This window comes from Macaca mulatta, chromosome 6, assembly GCF_049350105.2.
Source record: "Macaca mulatta isolate MMU2019108-1 chromosome 6, T2T-MMU8v2.0, whole genome shotgun sequence".
NCBI lineage: Eukaryota > Metazoa > Chordata > Mammalia > Primates > Cercopithecidae > Macaca > Macaca mulatta.
Genome location: NC_133411.1, coordinates 160,449,386 through 160,467,500, shown reverse-complemented (window position 1 = coordinate 160,467,500; position 18,115 = coordinate 160,449,386). Strand labels below are relative to the sequence as shown.

The 18,115-nt window shown below is 46.3% G+C and overlaps 1 protein-coding gene across 1 annotated transcript in view; it reads left to right on the top strand.

Annotated features, from left to right (window-relative positions):
* FAT2 (FAT atypical cadherin 2) overlaps nt 1-18,115 on the top strand; it is an 88,038-nt gene that overhangs the window by 53,579 nt on the left and 16,344 nt on the right. Inside the window, exons 12-19 of the mRNA XM_001110265.5 lie at nt 382-535; nt 4,003-4,236; nt 6,607-6,990; nt 9,174-9,388; nt 10,443-10,580; nt 11,198-11,341; nt 12,621-12,818; nt 16,457-17,267. Coding sequence (XP_001110265.3) covers nt 382-535; nt 4,003-4,236; nt 6,607-6,990; nt 9,174-9,388; nt 10,443-10,580; nt 11,198-11,341; nt 12,621-12,818; nt 16,457-17,267 — 2,278 coding nt within the window. The remainder of the gene's footprint in view (nt 1-381; nt 536-4,002; nt 4,237-6,606; nt 6,991-9,173; nt 9,389-10,442; nt 10,581-11,197; nt 11,342-12,620; nt 12,819-16,456; nt 17,268-18,115) is intronic.

The following is an 18,115-nucleotide window of genomic DNA, read 5'->3' as shown; positions in this document are numbered from 1 at the left end:
GCTTGCATCAGGCTCATCTCTCCTTCCTCCTCCAAAAGCCTCAAAGGACTGGGTGGAAGAAGTTGTAGCCATCCCTTCTAGCCCTGCCTGTGGGCTTTTGGATGGCAGAACTTTTCCATTCTCTCTTTTCTGACTTGTTCTCTTGTCATCCTCTTCCTGTTTTAAACCTCAATTTTCCTTGCATGTTTCATCTTATTCTACCTTCTTCTGTTCCCCTCCCTCCCTCTCTCTGCTTCTCTTTCTCTCTCTCTGTCTCTGTTCATCTCTGCCCTCTTAGTGTCTCTCTTTCTGTTTCTGCCTCCCTCAGTCAGTCACTCTGCTTCTCTCTGGATCTGAATGCAGTTCCCACAGTCTCCCTCTTCTTTGTCTTTCCATCTCTAGCTTGTCTATACTGGCAAGGTTCATGAAGATGTATTTCCAGGACACTTCATCTTGAAGGTTTCTGCCACAGACTTGGACACTGATACCAATGCTCAGATCACATATTCTCTGCATGGCCCTGGGGCGCATGAATTCAAGCTGGATCCTCATACAGGTGGGTTTCCTAAGTTGCGGGATCAAGACAAGAACATCTTTACTGAATAGCAAGTGCGCAGTGCCATGGTATTCTCCTTGGAGAAGAAACAGGAGTTCACTCATCCATCTGCAAACATATATTGGCCCTATGTGCCAAGCATTGTACTGGTGACATAATAAATAGGCTGATAAGACAAGATTTGGGTCTTTACAATCTAGTGGGAAATGGAGTTGTTGAATTAGTGGTTTTAAATGAGCTAAATTAAGAAAAAATGCAGAATGCTAAGGGGATTAATTTCATTCTTTTAAAATTTATTTTAGCACAGCTGACTCCTTGGTTTCTCCTTTCCTTCCCTCCCCTCTGCCCTCCTTTTCTTTCCTTTTTTCCTTTTCCTTTCTCCCTTTCCCTTTTCCTTCCTTCCTTTCTTCCTTCCTTCCTCTTTCTTTCTTTCTTTCTCTTTCTTTCTCTCTCTTTCTTTCTCTCTCCCTCTTTCTTTCTCTCTCTCCCCTTCCTCCCTCCCTGCTTCCTTCCTTCCTTCTTGTTCTCTTCCTTCCTTCCTTCCTCTTTCTTTCCTTCCTTTCTTTCTTTCTTTCTTTCTTTCTTTCTTTCTTTCTTTCTTTCTTTCTTTCTTTCTTTCTTTCTTTCTTTTCTTTTCTTTCTTTCTCTCTCTCTCTCTCTTTCTTTCTTCTCTCTTTCTTTCATCTTTCTGTCTTTTTGCTAGCTATGGGAATATTTGGCAACAGAACTTGACTTGGGCTATGGAGTGGGGTTAAGTAAAACATCACTGAGGAAATGCCACTTTATGTGAGCCTTGCAGACACAGAAGAGTTAGCCAGGGGTGAGAGAGTGGGGGAAGGGGCACTCAAGGCAGGAGAATTCATGCGAAGACCTTCTTTGGGGAAATAGTACGCACACTGAGGACCTGAGAGAAGGCCAGAAACTGGTGCCCAGAGAGGGAAGAGAGAGGACAAAGAATGAGGCCCCAGGGTGGGCAGGGCCAAATCCCACCTTTAGAGCCACTGGAGGATTTAGGCAGGTGAGTGTCATGGCCAAGAACATGATCTCAAGGTATCTATGCTGCAAACCGGGGATAACGTCTTATAGAATTGTTGTGAAGATCACAAGTGAGAAACCATATGGAAGCCTAGCCCAGGTCTGGCTCAGTAGATGTGGTTGCCATTATCATTGTTACTAGCCAGGGGATACAGCAGAATAAGAAGCAGAAATTCCTGCAGGGTAGGCCAGGAGTAGCCAGGAGAGGTTGGGCTGTGAGAGTCTGGTGGAGTGGACTTCCTTTGGAAGACCAGCCCACCTAGGAGGGATTCCTGCCCTGCTGCTGCAGGGGAGGGTATGGGGATGGGCAGCACAGAAGGCCTAGGTCACAAGGGCCAGCTGCTGACACTTGGCTTGGGTCCAATAGCTCAAAGGATGACTTGGAGATACCTGAGCAGGAGGTGGCAGGGGAGAGGGGTGTCACAGGAAGCTGTCTGGGTAGATAGGGGACAATGTTGTCCTTCCTAAACCCAGCAGGGGCATGCAGAGTGACCCAGGCAGGTTACCTAACCTCTCTCTGCTGCTCTTTGCAGGATGATCAGTAAGGACTTAAAGAAAAAAAAAACTGGCATTTTTTCTGAATATGGAAATAATACATGTTCATGGTATAAAATTCAAGTAATGTAGGTATGCATTATGCAGAAATTGGAACGTCTGCATGATAACCCCTTCCTCCACAGATAAGGACTCTTGGTATATATTCTATCCAACTGGTTTTCCATGCATCTCCAAAATCTCTATATAATTACTTCATGAAAGTAGAATACTGTTTGTAAGTTGCTTTTCTTCACTCAGCTGTATCTCAAAGCTCTATCATAATTCATTTTTGGTTGTTTTTTGTTTTGTTTTTTTGAGATGGAGTCTCGCTCTGTCGCCCAGGCTGGAGTGCAGTGGAGCACTCTAGGCTCACTGCAAGCTCCACCTCCTGGGTTCATGCCATTCTCCTGCCTCAGCCTCCTGAGTAGCTGGGACTACAGGGACCCACCACCACGCCCGGCTAATTTTTGTGTTTTTAGTAGAGATGCGGTTTCACCTTGTTAGCCAGGATGGTCTTGATCTCCTGACCTCGTGATCCGCCCACCTCGGCCTCCCAAAGTGCTGGGATTACAGGCGTGAGCCACTGCACCTGGCCATTTTTGGTTTTATGGTGTTTTGGAAAAACCTCTCTCAAACCAGGTTTTCCCTCTGCTCTCACACCAAAGCAATCATCAACATAGAAGAATTCTGTGGCCAAATGTGTGTGGGTTTTCCCCATACAACAAGCAGCAGAGACCACTCACGCATCCTCTAAGTCAATTCTGACACTATCTACCTGGAGATAGTGTCAGATCCCACGGGTTGAGGGCTCTGTCCACAAGACTGTACCCCCTTACCCAGATACCAGTTGCAAGTCCAGGCCTCCAGAATGTCTGACCAACTGGCTTCAAGGTGGGGCTCCCAAGACTCCTTCTTTGGGTTTGATTAATTTGTTGGGACAGCTCACAGAACTCAGAAAAACACTTGTGTTTACTGGTTTATTATAAAGGATATTGCAAAGGATACAGGTGAAGAGAGGTGTAGGGTGAGACATGAGGAAAGGGGCTCCCGTGTCCTCCCTGGGCGCACCACCCTCCAGGAACTGCCATGTGTTCAGCTATGTGGAAGCTCTCAGAACCCAGTCCTCTTGGGTTGTTATGGGAGCCTCATGATGTCAGCATTATTTGCCCCAGGGTATAAGGCAGGACCCTCTCTGGGGAGAGTCTTAAAACCCACAATCAGAAAAGGGGGGAAAGATGGGAGTCTTGCCTTGGGGCAGATGAAAGGAGAGCAGGAGAAGGTCGGAGACATCGTGCTTCCTGAGGCCTAACACACCCAACATTATAACAAAAGACTGTGTAACAAGGGCTGTGGGAGTTATAGGCAGAAGCCACGCATGAAAACCAAGATACATATAACATCATACATGGTATTTTACTGTGTGGCTAAATCATAATATACTTAACCAGTCCCTTTTTGAAAGACATATAGGATGATTTCAGTATGTTGCTATTATAAACAGTGCTGCAGAGAATATCCTTATACATAGATTTTTATCGTTGGGTTGATTATTCTCTAGAATATATATATTCCTAGAAGTGGAATTATGAACCAAAGGAAAAATGCATTTTATATATTGTTAGAAATTGCCTAATTGGCCTTTAAGAATATACCTATTTTTAGCTTGTTGGTGATGATCTTAAACTGGCAATGTGATGAAGTGCGTTTGGGAGAATCAGGGAGGTGAATGGGTGTGGGGGAATATAGGCTTAGCTGCTTTCCTGACTGTATTGACCCCCGCTTGCTGCGAACAAAACTCTGTGTGGCCGCGTTTGTCTCCTGTAGATATCTAGAGGGCACATGCTTGGGTAATATTTCCCCAGAGAAAGCTCAACTTTTGTCATTTCTCTGGCCAGGGGAGCTGACCACACTCACAGCCCTGGACCGAGAAAGGAAGGATGTGTTCAACCTTGTTGCCAAGGCGACGGATGGAGGTGGCCGATCGTGCCAGGCAGACGTCACCCTCCATGTGGAGGATGTGAATGACAATGCCCCACGGTTCTTCCCCAGCCACTGTACTGTGGCTGTCTTTGACAACACCACAGTGAAGACCCCTGTGGCTGTAGTATTTGCCCGGGATCCCGACCAAGGTGAGTCTGAGAAGGATTGAGGCCATTTCCAATGATCTCCTGGGTCCCCTTTGTGTCTCTCTAGGACTGGTAAGGGCTGTGCCTCCTTGTTGAGTCTGTGGACACTTAAAAGTAAAAAGTATTTATCCTCAAACTGCACACCTAAGTGCTATATGACAAATGATTTTAGCAATGTTTTGAAGCAGGAAAAAGGTATTTCAGCCTTATTGTTTCTCCCCTTCCACTTAGACCTGGGGACTTTTCAATACTGTCATTTAACCACAAAGGCATTTTTAAGTACAAACATTTAATCAGAAATATACCAATCAGACTTCTTCAATTCTGATTAATTTGGAAAGGAATTTGGGCACCAACCCCAGTAAACCCATTACATTCCTTGATCAATTTTCTAAACAGTGAAGTTGAATCATTTTCAATATTTTACATTTTAACTCTGATGCCACTATTTTCATTGGAGTTAATTCTTTTTCTTTTAAAATTTACAAGGTAAATTGCATTCATTCAAACATATTTGTTCCACATTGTACCAATTATAGCTTCTGCTACCACAGCGTGTTCTATTCTGATTGTATATACGTACGTGTGTGTATACATACATATATATAACTCATTAATATGAGATATATATATATGTATATATAAAAGCTGTCCAATTTTCCTGAGTCAAATTTTATAATGCAGGTAGGGTTAAAAAAAATGCTGTCAGCATCAGAGTAGCCAGGTCAACACAGGAAAATGATGATGATAAAAGTGGGATCAAAACACCCTGCTCTGTTTGACACCAGCGGAGTAAAATTAAGATTTCCTAGAGAAAGTGAGTTTTAGCTTGGCATTGAAGGAGGTGAAATATTCGAGGGATGAAGGGGTTCTAGAGAGGGCAAACAGTCAACAGGAAGGCAGGGTAGCTGGACCTGGGAAATGTGTGTGTATGTGTTGTGTGTGTGTGTGTGTGTGCATGTGTGTTGGAGGTAACAAGTGGAAGTGGAATAGACTTGCTTGAGATGCAGAATGGGTTTGATAGGAGAGATCAGGAATACATCAGAGCTGGAGTGAGTGACCTATAAGCCATCTTATCTACCTCTCCATCTAATGGCTGCAGGGCTCTGTGAGTGCTCCCTTAGCCACTGCTTACACACCTCTAGGGACAGGATGCTCCCTATGTCCTAAGCAGCCCTTTCCTTCTATGGTTCTTCAGGCCATTATCAAGTGGGACATCTGTCAGTCCTGGTCCTGCCCTCTACAATCACACAGATCTCCTAGATGGCTCCTAGAGTGGCCTTATATCAATTTACCATTAATCTTTCCAAAATGGTTATTCCAACCCAAATATTTCAACTAAATAATCCAGGTGTGGCTTGACCAGCATCTCTCTGTCTCTAGAAAAATTATGGTTTCTTCATATAAGTGGCTATATGGGGAAGTTGCATGGCATGTGCATTTAATGGATATAAATTCAACTCTTCTCAGAGGCAACTCCTGTCACCATTCCACCAGAGAAGTGTGTGTTCCACGTGTGTGGGAGATGTGAGACCCTTAGGCTGAGGGCCTGTGTTCATCTCACTGGGGCAGGACCTCACAGCTGAGCCTTAAATGTTGGTGTTTTTCATACACTATGGCCAACTGCTTCATCTGGTACTTAACCAAAGAAAATAACAGAATTGGAGACAAAGCTGGAGAAACACTGTGTGTTTTGATTTACTAAGAACTTCCATGGGTGTTTTCTTAACTTTTTATGTTGATGTAATTATAGACTCCATAGGAAGTTGCAAAAATAGGACTGGTGGGGACTGTGTGCACGCTACATGCAGCTTCCCTAATGGGAGCATCTTACATAGCAGCAGGATAATATCAAAACTGGAAAATTGACATTGGTCCATTGTTGGTAACTAGACTACAGCCTTGTTACTGAGATTTCACCAGTTTCTATATGAACTCATTTGTGTGTGTGTGTGTGTGTGTACACACACACTTAGTTCTATGCAATATTATTCCATTTAGATTCTTGTAACCAGCACCACAATCAAGCTACAGAGCTGTTCCATCTCAGTCAAGGAACTCTCTATGGGTGGTTTTATCTGCACTTTTTCATTAATAAACTGATATTAGACCCTAATCCCCACATAATATTTTCCGATAGTTTGATAGATTTGCAGATTAGGTTCCCCCAAAAACCCTTTAGTGAGGCCTTGGGTCTCCCTGCCCCAGTCAAGACCCCTGCTGGACAGATCCTAACTCCTCACATACCCGAGCCAGCTTGTCAGCCTTCATGGGAGCCCCCTCCTCAGCCCCTCCTGTGGCTGCAGGGTTTGCTGCGGGCAGAGCCAGAGGGGGCGCCCTCAGTGTGACTCACACCCTTGGTCTCCCTGCCAGGTGCCAATGCCCAGGTGGTTTACTCTCTGCCGGATTCAGCCGAAGGCCACTTCTCCATCGACGCCACCACAGGGGTGATCCGCCTGGAAAAGCCGCTGCAGGTCAGGCCCCAGGCACCACTGGAGCTCACGGTCCGTGCCTCCGACCTGGGCACCCCAATATCGCTGTCCACACTGGGCACCGTCACGGTCTCAGTGGTGGGCCTAGAAGACTACCTGCCCGTGTTCCTGAACACCGAGCACAGCGTGCAGGTGCCCGAGGACGCCCCACCTGGCACGGAGGTGCTGCAGCTGGCCACCCTCACTCGCCCGGGCGCAGAGAAGACCGGCTACCGTATGGTCAGCGGGAACGAGCAAGGCCGGTTCCGCCTGGATGCTCGCACAGGTGAGAGACTGATCCATCGAGCCCCGAAGCATCGCCTACAGGGTTTCTGGGAGCGCTGTGTTCCTCCCCTGTGTGCGTATCTGCCCTGTGCTGCGCCTCCCAGAGCAGGCCTCCTCTGGTCGTTTCTCCACTCTCTTCTGCTTCTCCCCGAGTGCCAGGTCCCTCCTTCCGCCCGGGGGGGCCAGCTTTTGTGGGAGCCTCTCTTAAAGGGGACCCTCCCACGTCCCCAGCCAGGTCTCTGTGTCCAGGACCCTCAATGAACTCTCCTTCCACAGTTAGCGGCTTCATGGTCTCAGCTCAGGCCCAGCGCAGGAGGCAGAAAAGCCTTGGCTGCAGAGGCAGGAAGCCCTTGCTGGAATCTGGGGCTTAAGCAACCCTGGACAAGGCTGCCTGCTTCCCTCCTGGATCCCCACATCCGCTCCAAGCATCCTGGCACCCCTTAATTTTCTCTTATTCTCATGAAGACAGAAAGAACTAGGAAACTTTCTCTCTTCTTTCCTACTAGCCACAGAAGAATCTAAGGCTCACAGAAACTCAGCGAAGGGCCTCAGAGACTACCCAGGTCAGCCTGTGTCTCACGCAGATTCCTCCCCATGGCTCCCCTGGAATGGTGCTCTCTGCCTCCCCAAACAGCTGCCTTATCATTGAGCAATATTTTTAAAAATTTACTATGGAGATTTTGAACATATTAAAAAAATAGAATAGTACAATGAGCCCCATGTTCCTACCACCCAGCTTCAGTAACCATCAGCAGAGGCCAGCCTGGTTTCCTCTTTACCCTTCGGCCCCCACATCCATCCAATCCCAGACACAGTGTCATTTCATTTGTAAGGACTTCAGTGTGTATCTCTGTATAATAATAAGTCTTTTTCTAAATGAAACCACAATACCTTATCACACCTAAAAGATAACAATTTCTTAATATCACCAGGCCATTTTTCAGATTCTCATCATGTCTTTTTGAAGTTGGTTTGTTAGTATCCCCAAAACGTCTACATATTGTATTTGGTTGATATGCAAGATTTTAAGTGTCCTTAAATCTCTAACATTTTCTTCTTCCTCTTTATTTCCCCCTGCCCTTTATTTAATGAAACATTTGAGTCATGTGTCTGATAGAATTTTCCATCGTTCGGATTGGTTGGCTCCTTATAGTGTCATATAGCATATCCCTCGGGTCCTTGTATTTCCCAGGAATGACATTTGGATGAAAGGCCTTGATCAGGTTTAGTTGACAGTGCTTGGTCAAGACAGTGATTCACAGATAATGCTATGCTGTTTGTATCATGTCTGGAGGGACATAAGGGCTAACTGGCTTTTTTTTTTTTTCTGGTGTTAAGATAGATGGTAAGTTCAGGTGTTGTCAACCTGATCCATTATATATAAATATATAGTTATAATTTGGGTATATAAGTCCATTATAGACTTCTTCATCAGCCTTTCTTCTAATGGTTTTAGCAGCCTTTGCTGATCATTTCCTAGATAGATATACCTTTTAATTAAGGGCTGTAAAATGGTGATTTTCTAATCCTATTACTCCTCATTATTTTCTGACTGAATTATAAAAAGATGTTCATTGGCAAGTGATGCTGTTGAAAGAAAAATAAAATAAAACAAAAAGCAGAATGTCCACCATTAACTATTTGGTTAGCCAGGAAAGGCAGGATAAATCCTTGTTCTTTTATTTCTTTTTTCTAGTTTTCAGAATAATAACCTATGCCCTAACAATTTGGTGGCAACTTTGAGTATTATGAATCTCATTTTATGACCTAAGGTCTGTCATTTACTAGTTGGGTGAGGTTGGACAAGTCACTTGCCTATTAGAGCATCTAGGTCAATGGACTGACCTAGAAAATGGGAATCATAATTGTTCCTGCCCCCACAGGGTTCTTATAGGTCTCAATGAGATAAATTTAGCATCACACATTTAAATGAGATTTAAATCAAATATTACAGAAGTAAGTGAGAGAAATACAGCTGTTGGAATAATAATAAGGAAAATGAGAGAGATGATGGGGAAGAGAGTCAAGGGGATAGCAAAGGGAGATGGATGGGGAGATGACAGAGGACACTCGCCTTGCCTAACCCTGTTGAGCTGCCTCTCCTAGGGCTGGGCTCAGACCCTCAGTCCTGTGCCTTTGAGGGCCCAACTGCCTCATTCCTCCTGTCACCTCTTGCTTCTTCAGGGATCCTGTATGTCAACGCGAGCCTGGACTTTGAGACAAGCCCCAAGTACTTCCTGTCCATTGAGTGCAGCCGGAAGAGCTCCTCTTCCCTCAGTGACGTGACCACAGTCGTGGTCAACATCACTGATGTCAATGAACACCGGCCCCAATTCCCCCAAGATCCATATAGCACAAGGGTCTTAGAGAATGCCCTTGTGGGTGACGTCATCCTTACGGTAAGGATCTGCCACCTTGCTCTTTGTGGGGACGAACTCTGGGGTGGGTTCTTATCTCACCCCCACACACAGCCATCTATGAGCATGGATCAGTTTATTAAGTTAACACACTGTAGATTTGACTCTGACTTGTCAGAAGTTTATGTGAGATTTGAGTATGGCCAAACCATGCTTGGCCAAACTATCTCTCCTGAGAGAATGTCTCAGAGCCATGTGATAAGATCAGAGATGATGCAATGGGGCATGGGATAGGTGAGGTTTGTTAGGAGAAGAGAGAAAAGAGACAGACCCCAGAGGACTGCCAGAGGCTCCCAAGCCTGGGAAGGGCCTGGCCATAGCGGATGACATGGAATGACAGCTGTCAATGACAGCAGGGACTGAGGGGACATCAAATAATACCTCTTTGCATTTAAATATGCAATAGCTCCCTCATTCAATGGAGTGAAACCCAATTCTGTCCACCCACACTCCCACACTCTTCATCCCACCTTCCAGTCTCTCCCTCCACTCCCTACTATGGTACATCCTATGCTCCAACCACACAGGGATATCTACCTTTCCCCCAAACATCATCTGCACTTCCACACTCTGGGCTCGCAGTATTTCCTCTGCCTGGAATGCCTGCTCCAGCCCCAAAAGCCCTCCTGATCCTTCAGGGCTTCATGAATCCTTTCCTAATATCCCCAGTGTAATGTATCACTGTGTGCTCTGTGCTCTCATAAGGCTAATCATACTTTACCCCAAATTAGAATTACCCATAAAATTAGGCATTAAACTTCCTGCAGGCATATTCATTTTAGCGCATTCCTCACATTCTAGGACAGGGCCTAGCATGCTATTAGCAAAAGTGAATGGTGAGTGAATGAATAAACCATGGCATGCTGAAGTCCACACGAGGATGTAAGTGAAGAGATTACTTCGGCAGGGATGACTGTGATCCCGGCACTGCTAGCCCAAAGGCAGTCATTGGGGCAGGGACATATCCGTTTCCCCCTACACTCCCAGGAGTCAAGATTCCTGTCCCTCCCTTCACAATCCCCGTCCCCCACTGCAGGTATCAGCGACTGATGAAGATGGACCCCTAAATAGTGACATTACCTATAGCCTGGTAGGAGGGAACCAGCTTGGGCACTTCACCATTCACCCCAAGAAGGGGGAGCTACAGGTGGCCAAGGCCCTGGACTGGGAACAGGTGAGTCGTGTGGGAGGGGCGTACCCTGAGCTCATCAGAGCAGAGACACAGTCCCACTGCCGGTCCAGAAGATGAATCGCAGTCAAGACCCCATCCTGAAACTTCCTCAGACCTGCCCAGAATGTCTCTCACTTGTTTTCTCTGTGGGGCCTCTGTGGACTGTGAGGCCAGGGGCAGGAGAGGGCCTGAGTGACCCCATAACCTTCCCTAGAGGAGCTCAGGTGGCTTCTCACAATTGAGCAGGGATCGTTAGATCATTATAAAATAGCCACATTATATGAGCATCTACTGTATGCCAGACACTTTCCTAAATGTTTTATAAGGATTTATGCCATTTGATCCTCAAAATAATTTAAGGAAGTGCATCCTGACATTATCCTCACATAAATTCATTCACTTTCCCAAGGTCTCATTGGTAGCAAATGATTGAGTAGGGAATCACACCTATTTCTGTCTGACTCCAGAACCTAAGCCCTAAAATGCTATGGGTGGGCAGTGGGGGTGGACATAGGAAAGTGTCTCCATCTTATTTTTCTGAAAATATTAGTGATGACTCAGGGGGCAGAAGTGAGGGACAACTACCTCATTGCTAACCTGCACTGGGCATTTTGCAACAGGCTTCTAGTTATTCCCTGAAGCTCCGAGCCACAGACAGTGGGCAGCCTCCACTGCATGAGGACACAGACATCACTATCCAAGTGGCTGATGTCAATGATAACCCACCGAGATTCTTCCAGCTCAACTACAGCACCACTGTCCAGGTAAGCTTGAGCTTCCAAGGCACCCTGAGCCCTTCCTCCCTTCATTTCCCTCCTAGCAGAAGATGCTCCTCAGTGGTATTAGTCCACATGAACAATGGCTGTGACTTTGCCACTGATGTCCCCAAAGGCAACACAGACTGCTGGAGGGCATTATGGAAATAAAAGGAATCAGGCACTGTGTTAGGCACTTTCATATCCATTACCTCGTTTGAGACTCTTAACAGCCTGAAGTAGGTAGTACCCATTTTATGCATTTAGAAGATTGAGGTATAAAAACATGCCATGCCTAGAATGTGGCAAACTTGGGATTTAACCCCGTTTTTGTTGTTGTTGTTTGTTTCCAGAACCCAAGCTATTCCCTACTACTGGTTTGTAAATAGGATTTGGAGAGGGCCTTGGGATTCTATGAGTAATTTTCAGGGTCATAAGTGGTGAGGGAGGTGAGGGAGTGAATAAAAAGGCAGAGTTCTAGGTCCCACTGTGCATTAGCTAGGGCTGTTCCACTTTTACCTGTTTTATGTATTATGGGTATGGGTTAGGATGCTTTGGCTGCAAATAACAAGTTACCTGACTAAAAATATCTTTTCTGAGAATATCGCCAGTCCACATCTGAACAAAAGCAGGATTTTGTAAGAAAGGAACAGAGAATGTCTGTTGGATAGGCAATGATCAGTTTCTGCCCATTAGATGCTGTTTGTAGATAATATTGTGAAGCTAAAAAGTTAGCAACCATTGTGTTACAGTATACTAAATTCCCATGCTATCCAACAAAGTCTAAAATGATACTCAGGGAATCTGGTTTTTCTTAATTAAATTCCTAGTCATCTTTAAGCGTGCTTATCAGATGCATATTGCATGCAGGTCCTCTAAGGAAGAAATCATTTATAAGTGTTCAATTGGCTTTGCAAATCACAACATTCCCTTATGTAACCCAGGTAATAACTAATTTAAATACATGATTCAGCAGTGTGTGATGTTGGGCAAGTCATCTCTCTACAGAATAAAGCGTTTAACCTTTGGTGTCTAAGGATCCTTCCTGCCCCAATGGGCTGTGTTTCTAAGACCCAACACTGCCCTTGGGGAGCTCCTGGTTGAGACAGGACAGTCAACAACTACCTCAAAGGCAGGCAGAATGAATGAGCAGCAGCTTGATGTCCAGGCATCATCTACAAGCAATCAGAGTACTGAGGACTCATTCCAGATGATGGACCCAGACAGGTGCAAAACGAAGGACTGGGACTCATTCTGCTCTTTGCTTTCCTGTCACTCTTGGTCTCAGGAGAACTCCCCCATTGGCAGCAAAGTCCTGCAGCTGATCCTGAGTGACCCAGACTCTCCAGAGAATGGCCCCCCCTACTCATTTCAAATCACCAAGGGGAACGATGGCTCTGCCTTCCGAGTGACCCCGGATGGATGGCTGGTGACTGCTGAGGGCCTAAGCAGGAGGGCCCAGGAATGGTATCAGCTTCAGATCCAGGTGAGAGCTGTGCTAGGCTTCTCATGGTGACCATGGGGACAGTAAAGATGCTGGCAAAAGCCCCACCAGTGCTTCTATCATTAGGGGAAAAATGTACAAAGCACTTAGGATGCATCAGGCACTGGGCTAGGTGCTTCTCAGGACTAAAGCCTCACAACACTCAGGGCAGGTATGGTTACCACCCTACTTTACAGATGAGGAAACTGAGGAACACAGAGGATTTAAGTGACTGGCTTAAAGTAGTACTGGTAATAAGTGGCAAAGGTGGGTTGCTTCAAACCCAAGCACTCTGACCCCAGAGTCCAAATTCTTAATCCTTGCTCTGTGCCTGGGCAAAACACCCTCTGACTGTAGCTCCTAGAGCTGAGCCAGAACAGCTCTCTGAACCTCAGGAGCTAAAACAACCTACCTCAGAGAACCGGCTTGGGGTTCAAGTCAGATATTGTATGCACATGTGCAGGGGATTCTCGTGGCGCTGTTATGGGTTGCATAGGAATTGCTAAAGAACAGTGGCCAAGATGGTGGTCCGATATCTCTCCTTCACTTTTTTTCCCCAAATCCCTTCCCTAAATCTCAAGTCCAGTGGACCCTACTATTCTGTGAACTTATGGGCTGGGAATGATGTATTCATTCTTTCAGTCAGTCAGTCCATCTCTCAACAAGTATTTACTGAGCATCTATGACATGCGAGGCCCTTTACAAGCTGCTAGGAACATAGCAGAGGGAAAGGAGGGAATGGTTCCTATCTCCAGGGGCTTTCAATTGTAATCATGGAGATAAACAATAGACAGATAAAGAAAGAAGTAACATCCTTACAAATGATGATAAGGAAGTAAAGTGATGAGAGACTCATAAGACAGGGGGACACACATTCAGAGGGAGGCTGCCCCCAGGAGGTGACATTTGAGCAGAGAGCTGAGCTGCCAACCATGTGAAAAGTGGGCAGGAGAGTCTTCCAGGCAGGAAGAGCAACATGAGTTGGGAAAGAGCCTGAAGTGGCCTGAGGTGCTCAGAACATCATGAGCAGGGGTGGGAATGAGGCTGAGGAGATAGGCTGGGTAGATCGTGTGGGCCTTGTAGCTTGGATGACTGTATTATCTGAGGTCCAAACTGTGAGCTTTTGAGAGTGAGAGAAGCACTGACTTAGTCCATTTGGGCTGCTACAACAGAATACCACAGGTTGGGTGGCTTAAAAGAAATGTATTTCCCACGGTTCTGGAGGCTGGAAGTCCAAGATCGGGGTGCCAGCATGGCCAGGTTCTGGTGAGCGCCCTCTTCTGGATGGCAGACTGCTGGCTTCTCATTGTATGCTCACATGGCCCTTCTCATAAGGGCCCTAATCCCATATACAAGGGCTCCACCTCCAAATACGGTTACGCTGGGAATTAGATTTTAACATATGAATTTTGAGGGGACACAAACATACAGTCCAAAACAGGCACTAAAAATAATACTTGGTAATAGCTGATTTACAACAGGTAAAAATCAAGACCATCCTTGACAAACCAGGGCAGCCAATCTTCTAAGTATAAGCCTTGGTAACACTTTTAGATTCTAATCTAAGTACAATGAGAGGTGGTTGAAGGGTTTCAGATGGAAAAGGGATCCTTTTTGTGTCTCAGGAAGCTCATTTTTCAAGCTCTATAGAGTGCGTGAGGGAGACAAATGAGAAGTCATCCAAGCTGGAGATAGTGGGACTGAGACCAAGGGGTGATGGAGAAGATGCAGGAAGTGGACAGATCTGGGACAGATTTTGTATGTAAATTGATAGGAGTTGGTGGAGTGGATGTGGGGATAGAAAGAAAAGAGAAGATTCAGGGATGATTTCTAAATTGCTGGCTCCTGTGAAGACTTGGGTGGTAGTGCATTTATGAGACTGGAAAGGCCCAGACGGGAAGGCAGGACAGGTTTATGGGCTAAACCGAAGCTCCGTTTTGCACATTATTTCCCAGTTGTTTGTGAGACGTCCAAGTGGAGGTGTCCAATGAGTAGCTAGGAATTGGAGTTGGCAGCTCAGAGGATAGGTAGATGGCCCTTAAAGTCAAGAGCATGGATGCGATTGCCTAGGGAGAGACGACAGAGAACGGCTTCCTGACCTCTGTTTTCTCAGACCCAGGCACATGCCCTGCCTAGACAGGAGCTTGATAACGACTGGCATCATCACCATCAATTGCATTTGTCCCATATTTCCACTTCCATGCACTGGGAGGCACCAGAGGCCAGCCAAGAAAAACACAGGCTATGGACACAGATAGGCATTTAGATTCTGCTCAGGCCTTACCTGCTGTGTGACCTTGGGCAAGTTACTTCACCTCTTTGAGCCTCGGTTATATTTTTTGTAGGATGGGTAACTTGATAGTACCTATCTCATAAGAAAGATAAACTATGATAATGACTAGCACATGGTTTGTACTCAGTTAATGTTAGCTATGTATTATACATAATCAGTAGTAGTAGTATTGTTGTAACTAATGTTAGCTGTACATTATAATTAGTAGTAGTTAATTGTTGTTGTTGCTATTGATATCTCTTCAGTGTTTGCATGACTTCCAGCAGTAGGTGTAATCTTACAACTCTCTTGTACATTGAAAGTGTTGGAGTGCAGGTGAACAAGATATCACTACAGGGAAAATTGTGGAGACCCTTGTTGACAGCTGAGGAAGTGATAACATTATTGAGGAGAGGAAGGCAAGCTTGTCCTTTCTAAGTCAGGCAGGAAGTTGCAGGGATGTGTGGTGAAACATGAAAGGAAAATGCATTTATGATTTACATTCTTTTCCCTACTTAAGTGTGGTCCTGTCACCCTCATGGCTTTTCACAGTTCTGACATAAACTGCAACCCTGCATGCGCCAGCCCAGCAGTGAGGCCAGGCCTGCTTCCCTGACCACTTGCTCCAGCACCCGTGGCCCCGACTGTGCTGTTGAACATACTGCCTGCATTCCTACCCCAGGACCTTACACTTGCTGTTCCCTCTGTGTGTCACCTCTTCTTCTCATTCCTCAGGACTCAAATGTCACTCCACAGAGACTCCTTCCCTTCTACCTGATCCAAGTTAGGTCTCTGTTTATTTCCTTCACAGTACTTTATCCAAGTTATTTGGTAACTTATTTATTATCTCTTTTCTCCTGGCCACAGCAGGAGACTTTGTTGACTGACTAGAAGAACAAATCCCGACTCGCACTCCAATCGCATAGCAAAAGGGTATCCCAAGGAGAATTTTCTTAGGCTGAGAAGGGTGCATGGTGCATCAGAATCGCTGAGACATCTGACAGCGCAATTGAGGACAGGGACAGAATGAGAAAGTTCATGAGGAAGTTAGCCCAAGTCTATGGCTGGAGAGATTTAGGAAGAGGCTCAGAGAGATGTCAGATGAGGAAACTGCATTGTTTTACTGCATGGTATAGGATGTAACTCCCTCCTTCAATCTCTACAAAACCTTCAGAAAATCTTTATTACATGTCAGTGTTTTTGGAGTTAGATTTTTTTTTTTTTTTTCCTAAATGTGACAACGCACTGAGCCAGCCCTCAAGTTGGGTGTGGGGCAGAGAAACGTAGCTCCACAGGGAGGCCCAGCCTCAGTCAGGCCCGAAAGCACTGCCGTTCTGTTGGGTGACAGTAGTGTTTGTTTTGCCCACAGGCGTCAGACAGTGGCATCCCTCCCCTCTCATCTTCGACGTCTGTCCGTGTCCATGTCACAGAGCAGAGCCACTACGCACCCTCTGCTCTCCCACTGGAGATCTTCATCACTGTCGGGGAGGAGGAGTTCCAGGGTGGCATGGTGGGTAAGATCCATGCCACAGACCGAGACCCCCAAGACATGCTGACCTATAGCCTGGCAGAAGAGGAGACCCTGGGCAGGCACTTCTCAGTGGGTGCGCCCGATGGCAAGATTATCGCCGCCCAGGGCCTGCCTCGTGGCCGCTACTCGTTCAATGTCACAGTCAGCGATGGGACCTTCACCACGACTGCTGGGGTCCACGTGTACGTGTGGCATGCGGGGCGGGAGGCTCTGCAGCAGGCCATGTGGATGGGCTTCTACCAGCTCACCCCCGAGGAGCTGGTGAGTGACCACTGGCGGAACCTGCAGAGGTTCCTCAGCCATAAGCTGGACATCAAACGGGCTAACATTCACTTGGCCAGCCTTCAGCCTGCAGAGGCCGTGGATGGGGTGGACGTGCTCCTGGTCTTTGAGGGGCATTCTGGAACCTTCTACGAGTTCCAGGAGCTGGCATCCATCATCACTCACTCAGCCAAGGAGATGGAGCATTCAGTGGGGGTTCAGATGCGGTCAGCTATGCCCGTGGTGCCCTGCCAGGGGCCAACCTGCCAGAGTCAAATCTGCCATAACACAGTGCATCTGGACCCCAAGGTTGGGCCAACATATAGCACCGCCAGGCTTAGCATCCTGACCCCACGGCACCACCTGCACAGGAGCTGCTCCTGCAATGGTAAGTACCGCGTCTTCCCTAGGGACAAGCAGCACTGCTGGGCTCAGCCCGCCTGACTCCAAGCATGGAGATTCCACTGAGGCTCTGTGGGAGAGTTCAGGGAAGTTTTAATAAGCCCAAAGGCCACTGATCACCATAAGACAGTTAGTGGCCTCACAAAATCTAGTTATGGAATAATACCCAATTCTCAGCTCCCTTTCAAGATTTAGAAAATAACAGTAAGACTACAATATGCAGTTTAACATCATGGCTAAGAGCATAGGCTGTGGCTTCAGTCCTCATGGGTTAAAATCCCAGCTCTACCACTTACTAACCAGGGGACTTTAGGAAAATTAACCTCTCTGTGACTTTGAGCTGGGCTGCTATAGGAATTATATCAGTTCTATGTATCAAGTGCTTACTTAGAACAGTGCCTGACATATAGAAAGTGCTCAATACATGTGAGTTACTAATACTACTACTATTATTACCATAGTCTGGTGGTTGTAAGCTCAAGGCAGCTCAGACAGCTCAGGTTCAAACCCTAGCTCCATCAGTCACTAGCTGTGTAACCTTGGGTGTGTTGTTAAAACCCTCTGAGCTTTTTAGTTTCCCATCTATAAAGTAGTGAAAATAAATACATCTGCCTCCTGGAGTTGGGTTGGGGTAGGGGGCTGAAGTTACCTAATAGTTATAAAAGCACTTAACCTGTGGCTGGCCCATAATAAGCCCCAGATCAATGGTGACTGTCATTCCCGTGGTAGCAGTTGTTGCTCTAAGGAGCCTGCTGTACGTCACGCTCTGTGTAGATGTCACCTAAACTAATTGGCACCACAGCCCTACCAGGCAGTGTCGTTAGCCCCATCTGC